Consider the following 18,391-nt stretch of genomic DNA (forward strand, 5'->3'; position numbering starts at 1 on the left):
TTTGCATGCGTTGTGCAGCTTGTTTGTTCTTCTGTGCTTCACAAATGTCACAGAGAAAAAACTTTTTTGCTTAAGAATGAGTAAGCAGCTTTTCTGTGTAGAAATTCATGCAAATCCTTGGGAAGTGCACTATAAAAATGCTAGTTCTGTTAGACTACAGCCGTCTGTGCTCCATTTAAAACACTCTTTATGGTCTGATTCACTTCTTTAGCAAGTTCTGAAGAAGTCTGCATATTAAGAAAAAGTAGGAGAACTTTAAAGATTTTTATAAAAGCTAGAGCAGCAAAAAGCCTATTTTCTAAACCCCCTTTTCCTCAGGAATTGGCGAAAGAAGGTTCAAAATACAGGTTAATTCTTCTCACAGCTCCATCTAATCCCTCTTTTATTTCCCTCATATGGACAGTCTCTCTCTTTTTCAAAAAAAACAGAATTATATTGTTTAGTAATAGACTGTTTCCATGTGTGTGCATTTCCCTTCTGTCTTGTGAGCCATCCATGACAAAATAGTCAAGAGGAAAGAAAAATTCTTTATTTAAGAGTACAGAATACGTTTGTTCTCTAAACCATTAATTTCCAAATGAAAAATCTTGGGAGAAAGAGCCTTGAAATAAAGGATTTTTTATTCTGCTAGTAATTAGCACATTTACGTAATAGCATTACAGCACCGATACTGTACATAGCATGCTAAAATGTGCCTGCTTTTGGTTGGGTTCTCAAGCTCCATTCCTCTGTATCACAACTCAGGACATCAGTGAGGTGTATCATTCTAGGACAACGTAATTGCAGTCAACAGAGGTGCTGCCAAACTGATGAGGTGGCATTTATCTTGTGGGATGACAAGTATCATACACAATGATATTAAATAGCATAAAAAGATTAATCTGTTTAGTTGAAGGTGTAATTCTTACATGGATTTAAGCTAAGTTGGGAGTGATGTAAGAAGCAAATCCTTGTACTGAATCAGGCCAAATGTCCCTGTAGACCAGCTTCCTTTCTCCAACAGTGTCACACAGAGGGTGCTTGGAGAATGCTGTGAGAGTAAGGCAGAGTTGGAGAGACTTTTCCCCTGCTGTGACTCTTCAGTGCTTGCAACTCAAATAGCTCACAGTCTAGCAATATTTACACCATACCTCAATTAAACATAGTAGTACAAGTTGGTGTACAGACTAGGCATAATAATAATACAGATATTATTTTAGTAGCGTACTAGAAAATGCAAACACAGAACAAAAGACTGAACCTCCTCTGCAGAGCCTGCTCCAAGCAGAAAGACAGAAGGAGTATTGCATAGATGGGAAGATGAAACACAAAACAAGGTAGTGATCTACCCGAGTTCACGTGAAAGCACACTGCAACTGAAACCTGAACGCCAGTCTCCAAGACACCATGTTTAAGACCACTCCAATTCCCAACATTCCCATTCCTGCACAGTTGCTCATCATTTGTAGTTTCTGAGCCCATTTTCTCACTCACCTACACAAATGTCTCAGTGATTTAAGATGGGGAAAGCGCAGTTGTGGATAGCTCTGAAGATATCTATGTTGAAGAGGATTATTGAAGTTGCTGCCAAGAAAAGATGGACAAAATGCCCAGTGCTGCTATCTGGGAACCCAGCAGCAGTGACAGGTCCAAGAGGGTTTGTTAATAACAGGGCCTGCTCCTTCAGTAGCTACTCGGTATCTGCAGAGTAGGCTTTCTAACGTTGGGCTGTCTGCTTCCAGAAAGTGAGCAGTGTTTTCAGCTGAAGAACAAACCTCAGAAGTTGTTGTATAACTCTAAGTCCCACCATCACCTCACTCTACCCTTCCAGTTCATGCTCCTTGACTATGGCCTAGAATTCTCATAGCATGTTATTGATAAAACCACCTTCCTTTTACTTTTTTTTTGGCTAAAATTGATGGCAGTTACAAGGACACTGACAGGTCAGGTACAAGAGCTTCTGTTACTCTACAAGCAGCTCTGCCACGTTTAGAGAAGCTTTCTTATTAGTTGTGATCTTTCAAAATATGAATGTTCACTTTCTCTAAAATGATGCTGTAGGAGCTAATACACACAATCCATGCACACAATCCATGAAAATGCATAACCCAAATAAGGCTGTAGTCTGACTGTACAATCATTCTTTCCTTGAAGCATTTCATCTCTCAAGTGTTCCAAGGAGTCTGATGGTAGCATTTGAGAAATGGGATTCTACTGAATGCAGCTAAGCTGGTGTCTCACTGTAAAGCCAGAATAAATTTCAGCAATTAGAAATGAAATGAAGCATCTAGTTCTTGTGGCAGTGAGCAGTGTGTCCAATCACCTAGATCATGTCCACATCCAGAATTTTCACTGGATTAACAGTAGTAAGAAAACCCTGCCACGATGCTTACTACTTTTCTTTTGGATGGTGGCCTCCAGCTTTTTGCCTGAAGATACACTGTGTTAATAGGGAGGCTTCCTTCAATAGTCACTGTTTAAAGTAGTGAATATTGTAGTCTTGTTTAAAGTTTATGTATACTTTGTTACTTATTCTGCCACCCTCCTGTCAAATCCTTCACTGGCTACTGGCTGGATCTGCTTACTTTTACCCATTGAGTCTCTGAAAGGAACAATCCCAGTGTATGTATAAATGCAGAATTGTCCTGTCCTAGTGAAAGTGAAGCCTGACCTGCTGTTTCATTATTAATGAATGCAACAAAACACATTTATTAAATCGGCACTTTTTCATTACTCCATATGTTTCTTTTTCCCCAGCCCATGTCTGACGTGTGACAGTAAAGCATGGAGCGATTGTCCCTAGTGTCTTCTCCCTTGTGACTTCTTGCCACCTGCTTTATAGCATTAAACAGATGTATAAGTGTGAAGCATTACAAAACTCATCTTTTCAATCATTTATCATTTTTAAAAAATCCAAATATAGCTATGCTGTGGTTAAGCATTTTATCTGCTCACTTAAAGAAGAAAAGCACTGTGACTTTAGGAAATGAGGAAGCAGTAAAATATTTCAGTTATGCAGTAGGCCAAATTACCTATTTGTATCACACGTGACCATTAAGCATTTTGTTTATTTCATATCATATCTTCCTTATGTTCCTTTAATGACCAAAATATTCCTCTAACATGCAATACAGAAATCCTAACAGAGGCATTGCATTATTCATCATCAAGTGAAGAGGAAAATTTCAATTGCCCGTTTCTGGTAAATGTCTAATTAAGAAAGGGGACTTCTGAGCCACAGACAGGCGCCACAATCATTAAAGGGCAGTTTTCTGAAGATTATGAGTCTCCAGTCTGTCAAGCGGAGTTTTTCTACAGCTGAACTAATTCAGCAGTAGAAAACCCTGTCTAGAGCAAAGCACATGGAATTAACGTCTTGTTTAAGCAAACACATGCCCACTTTGAAGTGTGATAGGTTCATAACTGTTATTGAGGTCAAGTTTAATGGTAGCGAAGTGACAGAACATAACTTCAACATTATTCTTAATTTCAGCTGTAGCGCAGACCATGTACATACAGAGCATCTGAAGCCTTACAATGTATTTCAAGTAGACAAGTTTACTATAATTGGCATAACCCTCTTGGTCTTAACATAGAAAACTACTGAAATGTAGACCAACTAATTCTCTAGCTGCCCAATTAAATCTGAGGGTGTGAAAAGCATATGCACGAAGGCAATCATTTTTGTTTCCCAAATCTTACTGTTTTGATTAGAAAAATATTTTGACCTTTATATTTATTTTGGCAAGCTTCACTTGGGCCCTGATTTAGGATTACATCATTGCTCAGTAGGTTTCAGTCTAGTTAGACTGTTCCCTTGAATCAGGGATTCTTAATGACTGATTACTTTAGTCTAATTTTTGCAAGTCTAAACACGTGAATAGAATTCTAATGGCGAAGGGAACTGTGCTGGTGATCAACTTAGTGCAGCTGGTTTGTATGTTTGTTCTGAAGGAATAGTGGCATCGCAAGTGATACTGCTAAGTTGCCAATGTAATATGTCAGTTAGTTCCTCATCACTAATGTCTTCTCATTAGCACAGAAATTTATATGCTGACCTTGATGCTTATATACAACCTTGGCTGCATCATGTCTTGGTCCTGTTTGAAGGACAAATCCAGCTCGCCCACACTTGTTTTTACCAACACCATCATTTTCACTTTTCTCAGGGACATTCCAGGCCAAGGGCATGTGAATGGAACTTTCAAGTTACTTAAAGGTCATTACATCAACTGTTTATTTATATATGAACTTTAGTATTTGTGAAAGGTGCCAACTCAACAATCAGAGACAGAAATCTTCTGACCTTGGATCGTCTGAGGCAAGGGCAGTGGCAATGTGAGCTTGTTTCCTGCCAGCATTTCTACCCTTATTCTGGAGGGACAGCCTGGAGGAAGGGGTTAGTCTCCATACTCACTTATTGCATGATTTCTCAGCTGGAAGTGCCAGTTTTGATGGGTTGCTTTAATGATATCTTCCCACCACGAGAACTGGATGAATGCCATCATCCTGAATCCCAGGGAAGAGCTTTGAGCATTGCCTATCCAGTTTGGCCTCGTCTGTGACTTAAAGCTTTGTGTTCTTATCTTTAGAAATTAGATATCCATTTAGGAAATGATTGCAGAGCGTGTGGTCACCTCCCAAACTTTGTGTAAACATGTGTTTAGAGTGAAACTGAAAAAGTTTCTTAAATTGCTATCCTAGCCTTTTCTTATTTTATTTTACAAACTCAAAAGCTCTCTCAGATGACTCATTCTTCTTGAAGTTTCCTTCAATGAAGATTACTTTTTGGTCCCCGAGGAATTTTCCTACAAAGGCAAAAGTCCTTATTTCTGTTGTTGCTTGCGTAGGAGCTGATGACATTGAGAAAACTGGTCTAAACCACCTTCCCAATTTCCTGCTTTTTTTTCTTCTCCCTTCTCTCTCCATTTTCACCCTAAAAATCTTCTTAAGAAAATTTCCATTTAACTATAAACCCAAAATCTAATAGCATATAATTACTTCATTTCTTATGCTGCATGCAACTAGGAAGTAAACCTCAGGATACATCTAAGATATTATATACATGACATCGCTGCCACAAGCACACTTATCATTGGTGATGCTGTTCTGCATCCAGATTTCAAGCTGCCACAGTCCCCTTTGTGTTTGTAATACAAAGCATTGATATGCACAGCTACAATAGACTTTAATGACGAGGTGTCTTAATTTGGTTTTTATGATGTGATTAAAGGTACAATAAGGTATGTGTTCAACAAGAGGGAAGACCATTGTTCTGCATCATTAAGCTCACAGTGGCCCAAAAAGAAATTGTAGGCAATGTGCCAAAGCCCTTAATGAAGAGGATCTCTTTGAATTATCTATGGATGAGGAAGGGATAAAGCCTGAGCCCTGGTATATTTGATCCTCTTTGTGCTCTCTGTTATGAGGACTTACGGAGTCAGATGTACTGGACCTTCTGGAATTGTAATTTATTGAAGCATTAATTTCCCAGCCACACTAAAGCCCTTGGCCTAATAGAGAAAGTGCAGTTATGTACTATTATTAATTCTTGCAAGTGTTTCCTGAATTCCTACATCTCAGAGTCATGAAGTTTTAAAAAAATAATGCTAAAGGGATTTATTTGTAACAATGCTCAATATTTCTTAAAACATTATACAAGTTTTGTCTAACTCAGACTGTATGAAAAAGCTTTGTTTAGTTTTCTCAGAAGTGGCAATGTCATCTTATCACATGATATTAGTGTCACATGGATAACACAAAATAAAACCACTGTAAGAGGCATTTGTGACTGCTAGCATATTTTGAAACTTTCGTCTTTTATATGCTGTTACTTTAAATAAAAATAATTCTTCATTTCCCTGACCGTTAAATTTTAAGTGATTGCTTTTATGTGTAGGTTACGTGAGGATGCATTTTTATAGTTACAGTGACATTTAATTATCTGGATGTACTCTGTAAGCTACAGAATTCCCTCCCACCTATCTTGTGAAGCAGAGAAATCAAAGTAGTATCCTGCTAAAATAATTTTGCAGGACAATTGATAGTCTGGAATAATCAGGGATTATCGTTCTAAATAATTCAGGTTTTACTATGTTAGAAATCCCTGTTTTATAGGATTACATGCACCTTTCACTTCTGTGGAAGCTGAGGGTATTTCAACTGTGTTTCCCCGGAGGACATCCACTCTTAAAGTCAATCACAGGTGCTGTGACTGTGTTCTACACGTTGCTGAAGCAAGGCTGCAGCACTTTGCAGGTTGATTTCTAAATCCAAATTGCTGCCAGATATCTGCACCTGCAGCCACCGCCAGATAGTCTGGTCATCTCAGATATCAGTGGGACTGTTCCTGTGACTGATTCTGAGGACATACTTTAAATAAAGAAGGTAGTCCTGCATGTGTTGGGAGATGTCAGCAACTTGCAAAGATTCTCTGCACCTTCATCTCTCAACAAAAATATATGCAAGCCTCCTAAGCAATCAAAATATTTATCATTTGTTGCTGTCTCAGTTTGTTCTGGTTGTTGCACTTCTGAATGTGTTTCATTGATAGTCCTCAAAGCCAGACTGCATGAAAACTTGGTGACCTTGGGGGATGAGTAACTGTTATCACAGCCACTGCTTGATCTGAAGAGAGGATTCACACAAACAATACCTGGCACCATGTCTGCTGTTGCAGGCAGCATCTGAAACTAGTTCTCAGTACAGAAAAAAACCCCGAGAAATCTGATTACCATTCTCTAAAATTCTTCCTATCATTGCATGCATAGCAGCTTAGCAAGTGGAAGTGAGGTATTATAAATAGAAATGACAGTAAACACGTCTTCCTATTTGCTTTCACAAGTTTTTTTTTGTCCATGAAGTGTCAGTGTCCTTTGGGTGAGTGAGCAAGAATTAGATCAAAACCATGTGTTTAAAATTTAATCACTTCCCTACTAGCATAACATACAAATCCCATATTTTATTCACTTTGTTGTCAGTGACATCAGTATCTGGGAGCAGATGCAGGTGGTAACGCAGTGAGGACCACGGGATTTCTTTCCCTCCTGTGAACCGCTGAGCAATTCCCTCTGCCGGCAAGCGCACAACATGACAGTGCTGGGAAATGTCAGCCAGCCCGACACCCTGTGTAATTGTCACTGATTCTAAGCTGCCTTTGCAACAGCAAAGTACAGCCTGAGGGATATGAGTAGTTTCTGTTTATCTGGAGTGTTTGTACAGACAACCCACTTCACGTTTAACCATAAGCTGTCTGCCTAGGATTATTTTAAAGGTGATCAGTAGGAATGCATCCCTCAACACCTGGCCACTGCTTTGCATCCTTCCATCACACTTATTTCATTCCAAATAGTACTTCAGGTGTGACCGCATAAGAAATTTCAGAAAGGAAGATAATGCAGAAAAAAACCCCAGAAACACAGGAAAGAACATCTTTGTAATAGATGTTAGTGTGTTCTCACATTTAAAAAAAACTTATCACATGCTTACTATGAATAATTTGACACATAAAGGTTTGTAGAGCAGTAGTTTTGATCTGCTGTCAATTTTAGCAATTTGTCAGCTGGCATTTCTACATGCAGATGATGAAAAACTACAACTGGACATAAACTTATATGGGTAGAACAGGCACTTAGAGACCACATTGAGTACTGAGTGAATGCATTGCACAGCAAGAAGTGTCTGTATGTACTTGTAAACAGATAGAAAACCTTCCTTCTTCGTCCTTCCTAACTTGGTCAAACAGTGTGTGACCAAGCCATGATCCTTGCCAAGAAATATTACCCAATACATACTGGAGAAAGTAACAGCAGAGTCCTATTCTGTGATGTAAAGTTTTGAAAAAGTTTAATGTATAATAGCATGCATTTAAGTCTTTGGTATTCTGCAATTGTGAATGGAAAGGTACAGCATAAAAGCAGAATCATTATCATACACATATCAAATAAGGCAATTCCCCTTTAATTTTCACCTGTATCAGCAGTTTTTGGTATTTCCTTTTCTCTGTCACCAACAGTGGTCACAAGTCTAAAAGAGAGCATTTGCTTTTAGAAATGAAATCTAATTCTTTACCTGACAAACTTCATACAGTAACTTGTACTGCTCTTCTTGCTTCTGTAGAGTGCACAAACTGCATCCCATGTTTAAGTAAGTGGCAGAAATAATCTTCCTTATTCACCAGAGCAGCCACAAAAATCTCTGATGACAAGCATGCATGCAGATATCCCTGAAACCCCTAGGCGAGCCGGCTGGACTGAAGCAGTTCACAGAGGTATGGCACAGGGTGCTGCAGAGCAGCCCTGCTCTTCCCTCTCGTGCTCTCCCTCCTTCCCTGGCAGTACACAGCCCTCCTCTGCCGCGCCGCTCTGGCTGCGGCACGCTGCTCCAATGCACACGCTATATACTGCTACTCATGCATATTAATCAGCTCTCATTGACTATTCATAACAGACAGTGATACAGAAGCTATAATTGCTAGCTATGACAGCTGAAATTTCTCTAATTAACAGGCGAGTGCTTCAGTAGCAGGCATAATAAAAGACACTAACAATTTTGTAAACCATTTTGTAGCAATTACAAATAAACATGACTACATTTTACTATGGTCCCTCAGGATAATTCTAAACATATTTAAGCAGGCTAGAAGTACAGTTTAAATGTAAGTCACAATGAAATGAATGTAATGGTACAAAACTCTGCAGCGGCTGTGGCAAAGTTGAACATGTTTTGTAGCATTTATTTTCCTCTCATACCATGATGGCATCTGAGAGCCTCAGTTTTATAGCAGGAGATGACTGAACCAGGCATTGAACAAACACAGCACAGAAAGGCCACCTCTGTTTCTGAAAGCATACGTGCAGCCTTAGGACCTGGCTACAGAGCAAGAGAGATATATGTGAATGTATGTGGATTTAGAAAAAAAAAAGAGTGCTTTGGATTAATATTTATAGATCGAGTTTAGATTGATATTTATACCAACTGAAAATGTCCATGCTACTGACTCTCATTGTAATTGAAGAGTAAACAGCAGGCTCATATTATTGTTTTATTAAAAATATAAACTTTAGTAATTTAAAAAAGTATCTACAATAAGTATGGCATTTATGACTCTTCAGTACTCGAGATCCCCATTGAATCTGTGCCGTAGGTGTAAAGGATAACACCTCAGTGAACTGCTCAGTGAACTAGAGAAGTACTCATAAATCCTAAGCTTTATGTATAATTCCTAGTCTGTAGGAAATACTACCTTGTGTTATGAGTTTTGACTGACCAGGTTTTTTCCAATTGTTTAAGCATTCAGCAAGTGTGTGTTTTTATAATCCTTATTTCAATTTATTCTGCTATAAAGAAGAGAAGACTAAATATCTGTGAATGAGACCACAAGTATAATTCTGTTACAGGGGTTGCATGGCAGAGGGCCTGGCTCTTGTGCTGTGGCTGGCTGACTGGTTTCTGACTATTGGCTCAGCCAGTTTTGGTGGATGACAATGGGAATGTTGTGCAAGGATCATCTGCAGATTTTCTGTTCAAACTCTGTACATAGGGATCTTGCTGTAGGGATCTTGTAGGATATCCAGCTGTTGCTACAATTGTACTGACACACAGTTCACATTAAAATGGTCAGTTACTGAAATGCAGTTCATGTTGTCCATATGTTTTAGTACTAAACTTTAGTAAGCGGAGACAGTGACAAGAAGCCTTGACTCAGACTATGTTTTGCTACCAAAATCTACCTGCCTACAGGAGAAGAAAGAAAGGAGGCCTCTTCAAATCCCTACATCTGAAGGAAGACAGGGGCTGCACCCCTGTGCTGTGACTGTCTGTGTCAAGGATATTACTGTCATGATGGTGGTAGAGAGTTAGAGCAAGACAGAGGTAGCCTGGATCTGGCTGCTGTTCCTCTAAGCCAAAGAGCGATTCAGGAGATTCCTGGTTAGACATGCTTCTATTCAACAACATACTATGGGCTTATCCAAAGCTGGATGGCAGCTGTGGATGTAGATCTCAAACAACTGGTAAGACCTTTCATAATGGAACTAGTGTTCCTTAAAAGCAGAAAAGATGATGATGATAACTGAATTAAGAAGAAAAAGACCCTAGTGAAATGATAAAAATAGTTTATGGCTTTGATTAAATAACTTTGGGTTCTGTAATTTGATTTAGCAACTTAAGGTAAAACTTTCAAAAAGCCTCTGATTTTATTTCCCAATGCAATTAGGTTTCTTCTTAAATGCTAGTTGCTATTTAAGTATTGTAGTTCAGTTCAGGTGGCTGGATTCAGTCAGAAATGTTTTTAGAAATAGCACGCAGCTGGATCTGATGAGAAATAAAACAGAAACAGGTGGAATATTTAATATGCAGTTTTAATGAAAATGTACCTGTTTGTTATTTTTGTATAGGAACATGATAGACTACATGAGATAATGTTTCAGCTGATTCCAAAAGATAATCCATAAATCAGGCCAGCAGAGTCAGGCCATCAGAAAACTGTTCTTTTGATGTAAGACTGGATGGATCCCATAAATGTGATGTTTCAGATTCTTCAACTAACAAAGCCTAAGCATGTTGCTCAGCAGCAAACAGTGTGGCTTTACGGTGCAGTTGGCTTTGTTGCGCTGTTGCTCTGGTAAATAAGCTGGCCTGACAGTCAGGCCAGTGCTTATCTCAACGGAGATGTTTTCCATTACTGAAATCTAATTCATATTTCTCTATCCATCTCACAGGCGGAGATGGTAGCACTGCCTCAGGTCAATACAGACTAGTTTTTATGGTACTCTGCCAAACTTTAAATATTTGGGCTGTAAACTTGTGTTCTGAGTATTGTCCAAGGCTGATTTTTGCTTTCAATGTTACACTTCAGCCAAAGTTTAGGCATTTCAAAGAGTGAGATTACAGAAAAAAATACATTGTTTGCCCATGTTCAGAAATTACGGATATGTTTTCTCTGAGACAGTTTTAGTCTCAACATAATTTGAAACAGAAATGTGAAGTTTGGCACGGGGATGATTTGCATTGTCCCTGTGAAATCTGCTAAATCTGATCAGCTTTTAAGCTCTTTCAGTTACCTACTCAGAGTAAAAAGTTGCTCTGAGGTTTCTTCCATGATGAATGAGGTTGGTGGGTTATCCCAGAAGGGCTGACGAGACCCCAGCACTGCAGTTCCATTTCTAATTGCTCTTTGTGAGGTTTCAGGACTGATATTAAGAACAAAGAGACCTTCTTAGTGCTCCTCTGCTGGACCCAGAAAGCCAGAAAGAGCCACCTGAGCTGTCCAGGATGGGCTGGATGTTACACCTGCTTTGTAACATATGTACACTGCAAAAACTGGCATTTTACAGGAACCCTTGTCAATGCTTGCTGTATATGCTGGAGGTAAACTGCCTCCTTTGGTTTGTCCAGACAAGGCAGCTTGTTACGGGATCTGTCATTTGTGTTAACAGTGTGTCACGTGTGGTCTCACCAGTGTGGCACAGATAATGAGATTAACAAAATGAACGCGTAGTGGATGGCTTATATCACGTGTGATGTGAATATTACAGTGGTCCCAGCCGAATCTGAGCATCCAGACTGAATGGGAAGTTAGTGAGCCAGTTGATGAGGAACAACAATAAATTGCCTTTGAATACACTAGGTGCCAGCAAGAACTTTCATTAGTATTTATCTAGATTACTTGCTCCCTGACTGATTACATGTAACCAAGTCTGCAAAATCCCTTTTACCAAGATACCTGGCTCCAACTATCAGACATTTGGTTTTGTGTCCAAAAGCTAATTCCCAGGGAACAGAAAGTGGAAAGCAGCCAGACTGCATGGACCAGCATGAAAGGCAGGGTGCTGCTCTTCTCCCTGGGAAGCTGGCTGTCTTGGACAGGCAGTGGGTGATGGTGAGGAGGGAATCCTGCCACAGACCACAGGCTGGTTTTGTTTTTTGTGTTTGTCTTAGTAGCAAACTACAATCTTTCATTTTGTAACTACAAGCCTAGTGTAAATTTTGCTGCTTTAATGTTTGATTTATTTTGCAATTAAGCCCGTCAGGTGTTGGCAGGTAAGGGGAAACCACTAGAGACCACAGCACTTGAGGTGTCCTGCCTGTCTGCATGGGATGGTGAATCAGAATAAAGAGGGAAATAAAGCGCTCATGAGGGACTTGCACCCTGGTGGGGAACATTATTAGGGAACTCAAAGGCTAAAAAGCGCTCTCTGCCAGCTTTTCAAGGGTAAGGACTTACGCTGCCAAGTGTTGGCTCTTAGACAGCAGTTCCCACCAGCAAGAATAAACTCATGTCCTTTGTGCAAGGAGCAGATGGCACATAGCTACTTCACAGATCTGGGCAAACACCAAACCATTGCACTCAGTTCTGGGAGCTCCTAATGTTTGAGTGGCTGACTGCAATATTAATAACAGTTTGGCATTGTTTATTTTGTTTCTTTAAATGCAAGTTAGCTTTCCTAGTATGTAGTAACTATTTAATGTTGTATTTTCGTACGTACACTTAGCAAGTTCTGTTTAAACAAATGATTCCTATTTAAGCTGTGTGATTGGGGAAATGTTTGCTTAATGTATCAATACTTTAATTACTTTTCTTGTTTTTACAAATATTTAAGACTTGTGAGAAACAAAGGCTAGGGAAGAGAACAGCTGTGACTTTATAAATAATTCTCGCATTGATGTGTTATATAAACAGAAGTCAGGAAACTGTACAGATTATGAATACGTAGATTGGTGCAAAAGAACACTCTGCTACACGACTGTACTTTAAAGTAAATATCTGGAATTTTTCAAAGTGTGTTAGGATGCTTTTTAATTCTAGGCATTGGGTTGCCTCTATTAAGGCTTGCGTGCCTCTTTGTTGAGAATGTGTTCAGATTGAGTTCTGTTTCCCCGGGTATATTCTCAAATTTTCGATACTAAAATCCACAGATAGCTGTTAAGTGTTAGATTCTTAATAATACATTTAATTAGCATGGATCTACTTTAAAACACCATTCTAAAAAGTCCTTTGTTAAACATGTGAAAGCAAACCATGATTTTCAATGTTACTGTGCAGGCACAATAATTAAATGCATACTCTAAACATAACTAAACAAGCAAAAAGACCTCAATCCTGCATTTTTTATTTTTTATTTTTTTGCATATGGGCATAGCAATCTGCCTATGCATTGGAAGCTATGAGACTGGAGCCAAAATATTTAAACTAAAACATACCACAAGAGAGGATGTGAAAGCAAATGTAAAATGTTGGCTTTATTCCCATCAGTTAATGCTGAAGTCTTGAGATCCTTATTTGCTCCACTTAGCATCTCTGAAAGAGTTCCAGTTCTCAGAAGTAACTTAAATGAAATGATACTTAGAGTTAAACCACTGAAGGAACTGTTCTGTCCTCTAAGCTCTTTAAGGAGTCTGACATCTCTTTAATTTATGCCACTTGATAAAGACAGTAATATTACAGGAACATTAGAGCAACATCCCTGTAAGCACTGCAAGGCCGGTAGATAGGAGAACTCTATTGTGTTAATTCAGTCTTTCATGAAGCAGAAATGATCAGGTCACAGTAGGGTAAAAAACTGCTTAATATGCCACTGAGACCTTCTGATGGGGAAAATTAGGATGCTACGAGCTGACCTACAGACTACGAAACTCCTCCTACTGTGGGCTGCTTATTTAGGTTCCTGTTAAATCAGTACCAAGAGGTCTTGTCAAAGATCAAGACCAAAGGTGATCTCTGAATCAGAGGATATACACACTGGCTTTACAGTGATGACACGGTGATGGAAACAGATGAAACAGGGTTTTACCCACTGAGGACAGAATGAACCAATCAAAAAAGGAATGTTCTTTTCCACCTAATCATAAACCAGCTCTGAAATCACCATCTGCCAGCTGTGATACTTCACGCCTAGCAATGCCCAAGTGAGGGACCTGGAGGCAGATCACACTTTAAAGAGTTATTCTTTAGCTCAAATTACCTCCACACTATTCTTGTCCATTCTCCCATTTGTCAAACAATGGAGTCAGCCACGATGAACCACAAAACCAAAAGTACGGAAGACTGGCAAGGAAATGAGAAAATCTGATTACTGGCTAGGTTTGTGCTCTGAAAGCTTCTTTCATGTTAGCAGAAACCTCAGCTTTCTCACAAAAAAAGCATCTTTGATTTACTGATTTTGATACTGTAACAGCCAAGCCCATTTCTGTAGTTTTTATGGGTTCTTTAACTAGATAGTTTCTATTTAAGAAGAATGACAAATTTCAGCCTGTACGAATTGTTCAGTTTTCACATGGTGAAAGTAATGTGATTATTGTTAGCAGTTATAACAACACAAAATAGAAAATTAAGAATATTTAAAGGAATAAGGTGGATAACGAAAATGTAAAAGTATGGAGTCAAATGTTATCTATATACTTGTGTTTATAAGGTTCACAGACTCTCAAATCTAAAATTACTTACAGCACATCTGTCCCCATTTTGATTTTGCTTTAGAGGGATAGCATTGGTAAGCACAGACTGCTATGAGTGATGGTTCATTTTAAAATAAAAATTACACCCTTTTAATAATCTCAGAGCAAGCAAAATGATTCAGTGTGCTTGAATGCTGCATAAAAACTATTGACATAATACTTAATCTTTAAAACTGATAGATACATGCCCAAAAGCTAATAAAGTTCATCCTAATACAAACGAGCAAGTAAAATAGTATATCATAGCCTATGATGGCTTTGGATCCCGATCACATAACTGTAGCCCAGGGACAAAGAAAATTGAAGTGATTTAGAAAGGTACCCAGTAGGATATATCTGATATTAGGCAGTTTGCTGAAGCAAAACAGTAATGTCAGAAAGATACAAAGGTGTAAAATCCATTTGGCTGTGTCCAAATGCTTCTACTCTTTGACCTTAATGTCTCCAGATGAACTCCCCTTAGGGTCAGCTGAATAATGCTTAATAATATATGGCCAGAAACTGCCCAGACCCACTAAGGATCACAGTCTTCACTTACTCTTGTATATTAGCTACTGTATTAATTTTATGAATTTTAAGCCATTTCTATTTGAAAAGATACTTTCATTTCACAGTTTTTACTGCTCCACACTTAATTTGAAACAGAGCAAAACAGGAATGCCATCTATGGTTCATTAGGTTTTATATTAACCAACTGATGGAAAGGATACGTGGGAATATTAAGTATTAATGGTAAATGGCAGTCAAAATGAAAAAAAGTTGCTTATATGTTTGCCTTTGTGTTCACTTCTAGGTTCATGTGGACAACAAGGGATCTGACTGCTAATCCTCAGCTAGAGCTCCTATGCAGAAAAGACCCAGAAGATGACCAGAACTTCAATGAAACAGGATTTAAGCCTTTTAGGAACAAAAGAAATGTAAGTGCTTATTTCTGTCTTTGAAGTTGGGAAAGATGTGTTTCCACTGAAGGAGACTGGCATTAGCTCTAGAACTGGTCTGTGTGATTAATTCAGGTGTGGACACACAGAGGGGTCAGCAGCGTCCACAGGACTCTGCCGGGTCCTGCGCATGTGGAACAGTTGTTGTCTCAGCTTCAGCAGAAGTACGGTCAAAAAGATTAGATGTGTGTGGTAAGAGAAAAGAGCAACAGAGGCACATGGGGACTACGACAGGTTTGTACTCCCAGACAGAGGTGGTGCCTGTGCTGCAAATGTCACCTGTGCTTTCCCAGCACCAAGACATAATCTTGAAACTATGGAAGATACAGAAGATGGCTAAGGTCCTACCGAGTGCTCTAGGGTGTGCTTTCCTATTGTTTAGTGTATGAAATGCATCAACAATACAGCATTGGATTTGGTTTCCATATATCCTCTTTAAAATATAACCTCAGCAGCCTATGAAATTGCTGTGGTGCTGGTTCATTTCTTGTTTCATTATGAAATCAATACTATTGCAATAACATTGATTTGGTAAATGGCACTCAAAGGTGTTAATCTCTTCTCTGATACAAGGATACTTTTCATGCGTAACTTGGTTCACCGTTCACCATGAACTAGTTCAATGAGTAAAGTCCACTGTTGGAGGGTACACAACTCCCAACTTTCTTCCTTCTACAGGAAGCATTACCTTGCTTTATCTTCAAAGCCAATGGAAACAATTTCCACCTGTTATTAGCGCTGTATTTCTGTGAAGCCCTGTGAATCAATGGGAGTTTACATGTTTTCCTAAATGAAAATAATAAATTACCTGCGTAGGTTATGGTATTGCCCAGCTGCACAGAGTTATTATGTGGATCCTTGGCAATTTCTTTCCTCAAAATACATGTTCTGATAAGCAGTATTGATAAAGTATTATTGAAATACACAGATATAAACTTTTGATGAAAGAAATGTGAAAGTACACAGGCAATCAGACACCATGATAAATACCTATAATAACCCAGAAATGATTGTTCCTATTGGAATATACCTTTACCCACTAATCCTCTAATTTCCAATGAAGCCTCAGAGCTCCAGGCTTTCCACAATGCATAAACTACATCCCGATTTTCCTGCAGACTCTTCAGTTTGCAGACTGGTAAGCCTGCTGAGAAAGTAAGAAACACATGTGTTTCTCTTCATTTCTGTGCAGAAATAGATGAATGTCCTTGATAAGAATTGTACAGACAGAACATAAGTTAGAAGACAAATATTAATTAATATGATTCTCTAGTAATACAGAGAATAAGTGGTTGTGGTTCTTCCCAAGTCTAATTCCATATCCAGAATTTTTGTCCTGATAGCTAACTACAGTATGACACTGGGACGCAAAACTTGGAAGTTTTTATGATTTATGGTATGACTGTAGCTTCACAGGTTATTTTTTAATTTTTTTTTTTTATGTTCTAGGTTGTGGCTTGTTTGTTTTGGGGTATCAGGTGTAGTTGAGAAATAAGTTAACATTTCAATGAAATTTCTTATCCTCCTTCCATCTTTGTTATCCTTTGCTGTTCTCCCAAATGAGAGGTCTGCTGCATAGTACTGTGCTTTCTGTTCACATTATTTTTGTCTGTTCTGTCAATGATGATAGAAAATACATAATTTTTTTCGGGTAGTACAATGCAACGAACGTACCGGATTGCATATACATGTCTAGACACACAATCAGTTCATGGCTGGGAGGAAGAGACGTTAAGATTTCTGAGAAATACACCTATGGAAACATTAAATAGCTCACAAATAAAGCACAGACAATGGGATGCCTACTTAAAATACTAGATTGGTTGCCAGCATGATGATCAACATAATTTTCTGTACTAGTTAAAATCTTTTTCTGTTTATTGGCTGTTGTTAGAAGGTTATACTAAGCATTTATTTCCAAGTCTTTAAATTTCAGGTTTCTGTATTCTTTCTTTGAGTTTCAAATTCTTAGCAGAGGAGAGAAATCACAATAATTACAGCTTAAAATATTCTCATTTCATGGTGTGGCTAACAAGTGAAACTACAAGTAATGATGTAATCTAACATGTCAAAAAAGAAAATGAAAAGAGGAGACAGAAGGCGGGATGGAGCCAAGGGATGCGATGTGCCATGTCATCTTCTAATTAACTAACTGATCCTTTAAACTGTCAAAATCAGCAAGGAAATCCATGGCCCAGTGTCTTATTAATATTCATACTAGACCACTAGAAGCTATGATTCCAGTCCCAGTGGTTATAGTTAAACATTAAAAAAAAAAAAAAAAAAAAGCCAGGCTGGCCAGGGCTGCAACAGCTTCGCATTCATAAGGAAGGGACGGCAGGCCACCCTGCTTCCTACAGACCTCTGCTGGGGAAAATTCTCCAAGGATGCATATTGATTTCTGAATTATTATGGGGTTTGTATATTGAAAAAACAATTATTTTTCTTCTTGCTATGAGCTGCCACATTGTTAATCACATTGAGCTCCACGTTGTCAAAGAAAGAAAGATGCGTGTAACGTTTTGTAATATAAGCCTATTTTTAATTTTTCACACACCAGATGAATATGCAGTTAATAAAACCTTGACGTTTAGAGGAATGGGTGAATTAATTTTACCTCATAGGATGCAATACAGGATTGTTTTTCGCAGAAATCTGGGGCCCAGAAGAAAAATAATCTCCCATAATCTTCTTATAATACAATTATTCTTCAACATTTCGGCCTGCCGGTCTTCTCCTACTCCCACTAAACAGAGTTTCCTGAACCTTGAAGTCTAAGGGAGCAGCTGACATTTGGTTTCTCCATTCGTTTTCTGTTTAATTCTTCATGACTTGACAGCGCTTTTAAAAAAAAACATAGATCCTCTCTCCTCTGAGCTGCAGGTACTATTTTAGGGCCCCGTACAGGTCTGCCACAGACAGGAATGTGACTGGGTGCCAGAGAAGATGGGGATGAGGAGATAATTCAGCACCTTCTGAAGTTAAAGGGAGTTTTGACACCAGCCTTGTATAAGTAA

At 38.7% G+C, this 18,391-nt stretch overlaps 1 protein-coding gene across 2 annotated transcripts in view; it reads right to left on the reverse strand.

The window, feature by feature from the left end:
- Window positions 1-18,391, reverse strand: part of PDZRN3 (PDZ domain containing ring finger 3) — a 140,443-nt gene that overhangs the window by 25,429 nt on the left and 96,623 nt on the right. Inside the window, exon 1 of one of the 2 annotated variants that reach the window (XM_069865424.1) lies at window positions 8,050-8,357. The exons of the other annotated variant lie outside the window; for it this stretch is intronic. Coding sequence (XP_069721525.1) covers window positions 8,050-8,118 — 69 coding nt within the window. The 5' untranslated portion in view covers window positions 8,119-8,357. Of the gene's footprint in view, window positions 1-8,049; window positions 8,358-18,391 lie in introns of those variants that run through there. 2 annotated transcript variants of the gene reach the window in all.

This window comes from Phaenicophaeus curvirostris, chromosome 11 (genome assembly GCF_032191515.1).
Source record: "Phaenicophaeus curvirostris isolate KB17595 chromosome 11, BPBGC_Pcur_1.0, whole genome shotgun sequence".
Lineage (NCBI taxonomy): Eukaryota > Metazoa > Chordata > Aves > Cuculiformes > Cuculidae > Phaenicophaeus > Phaenicophaeus curvirostris.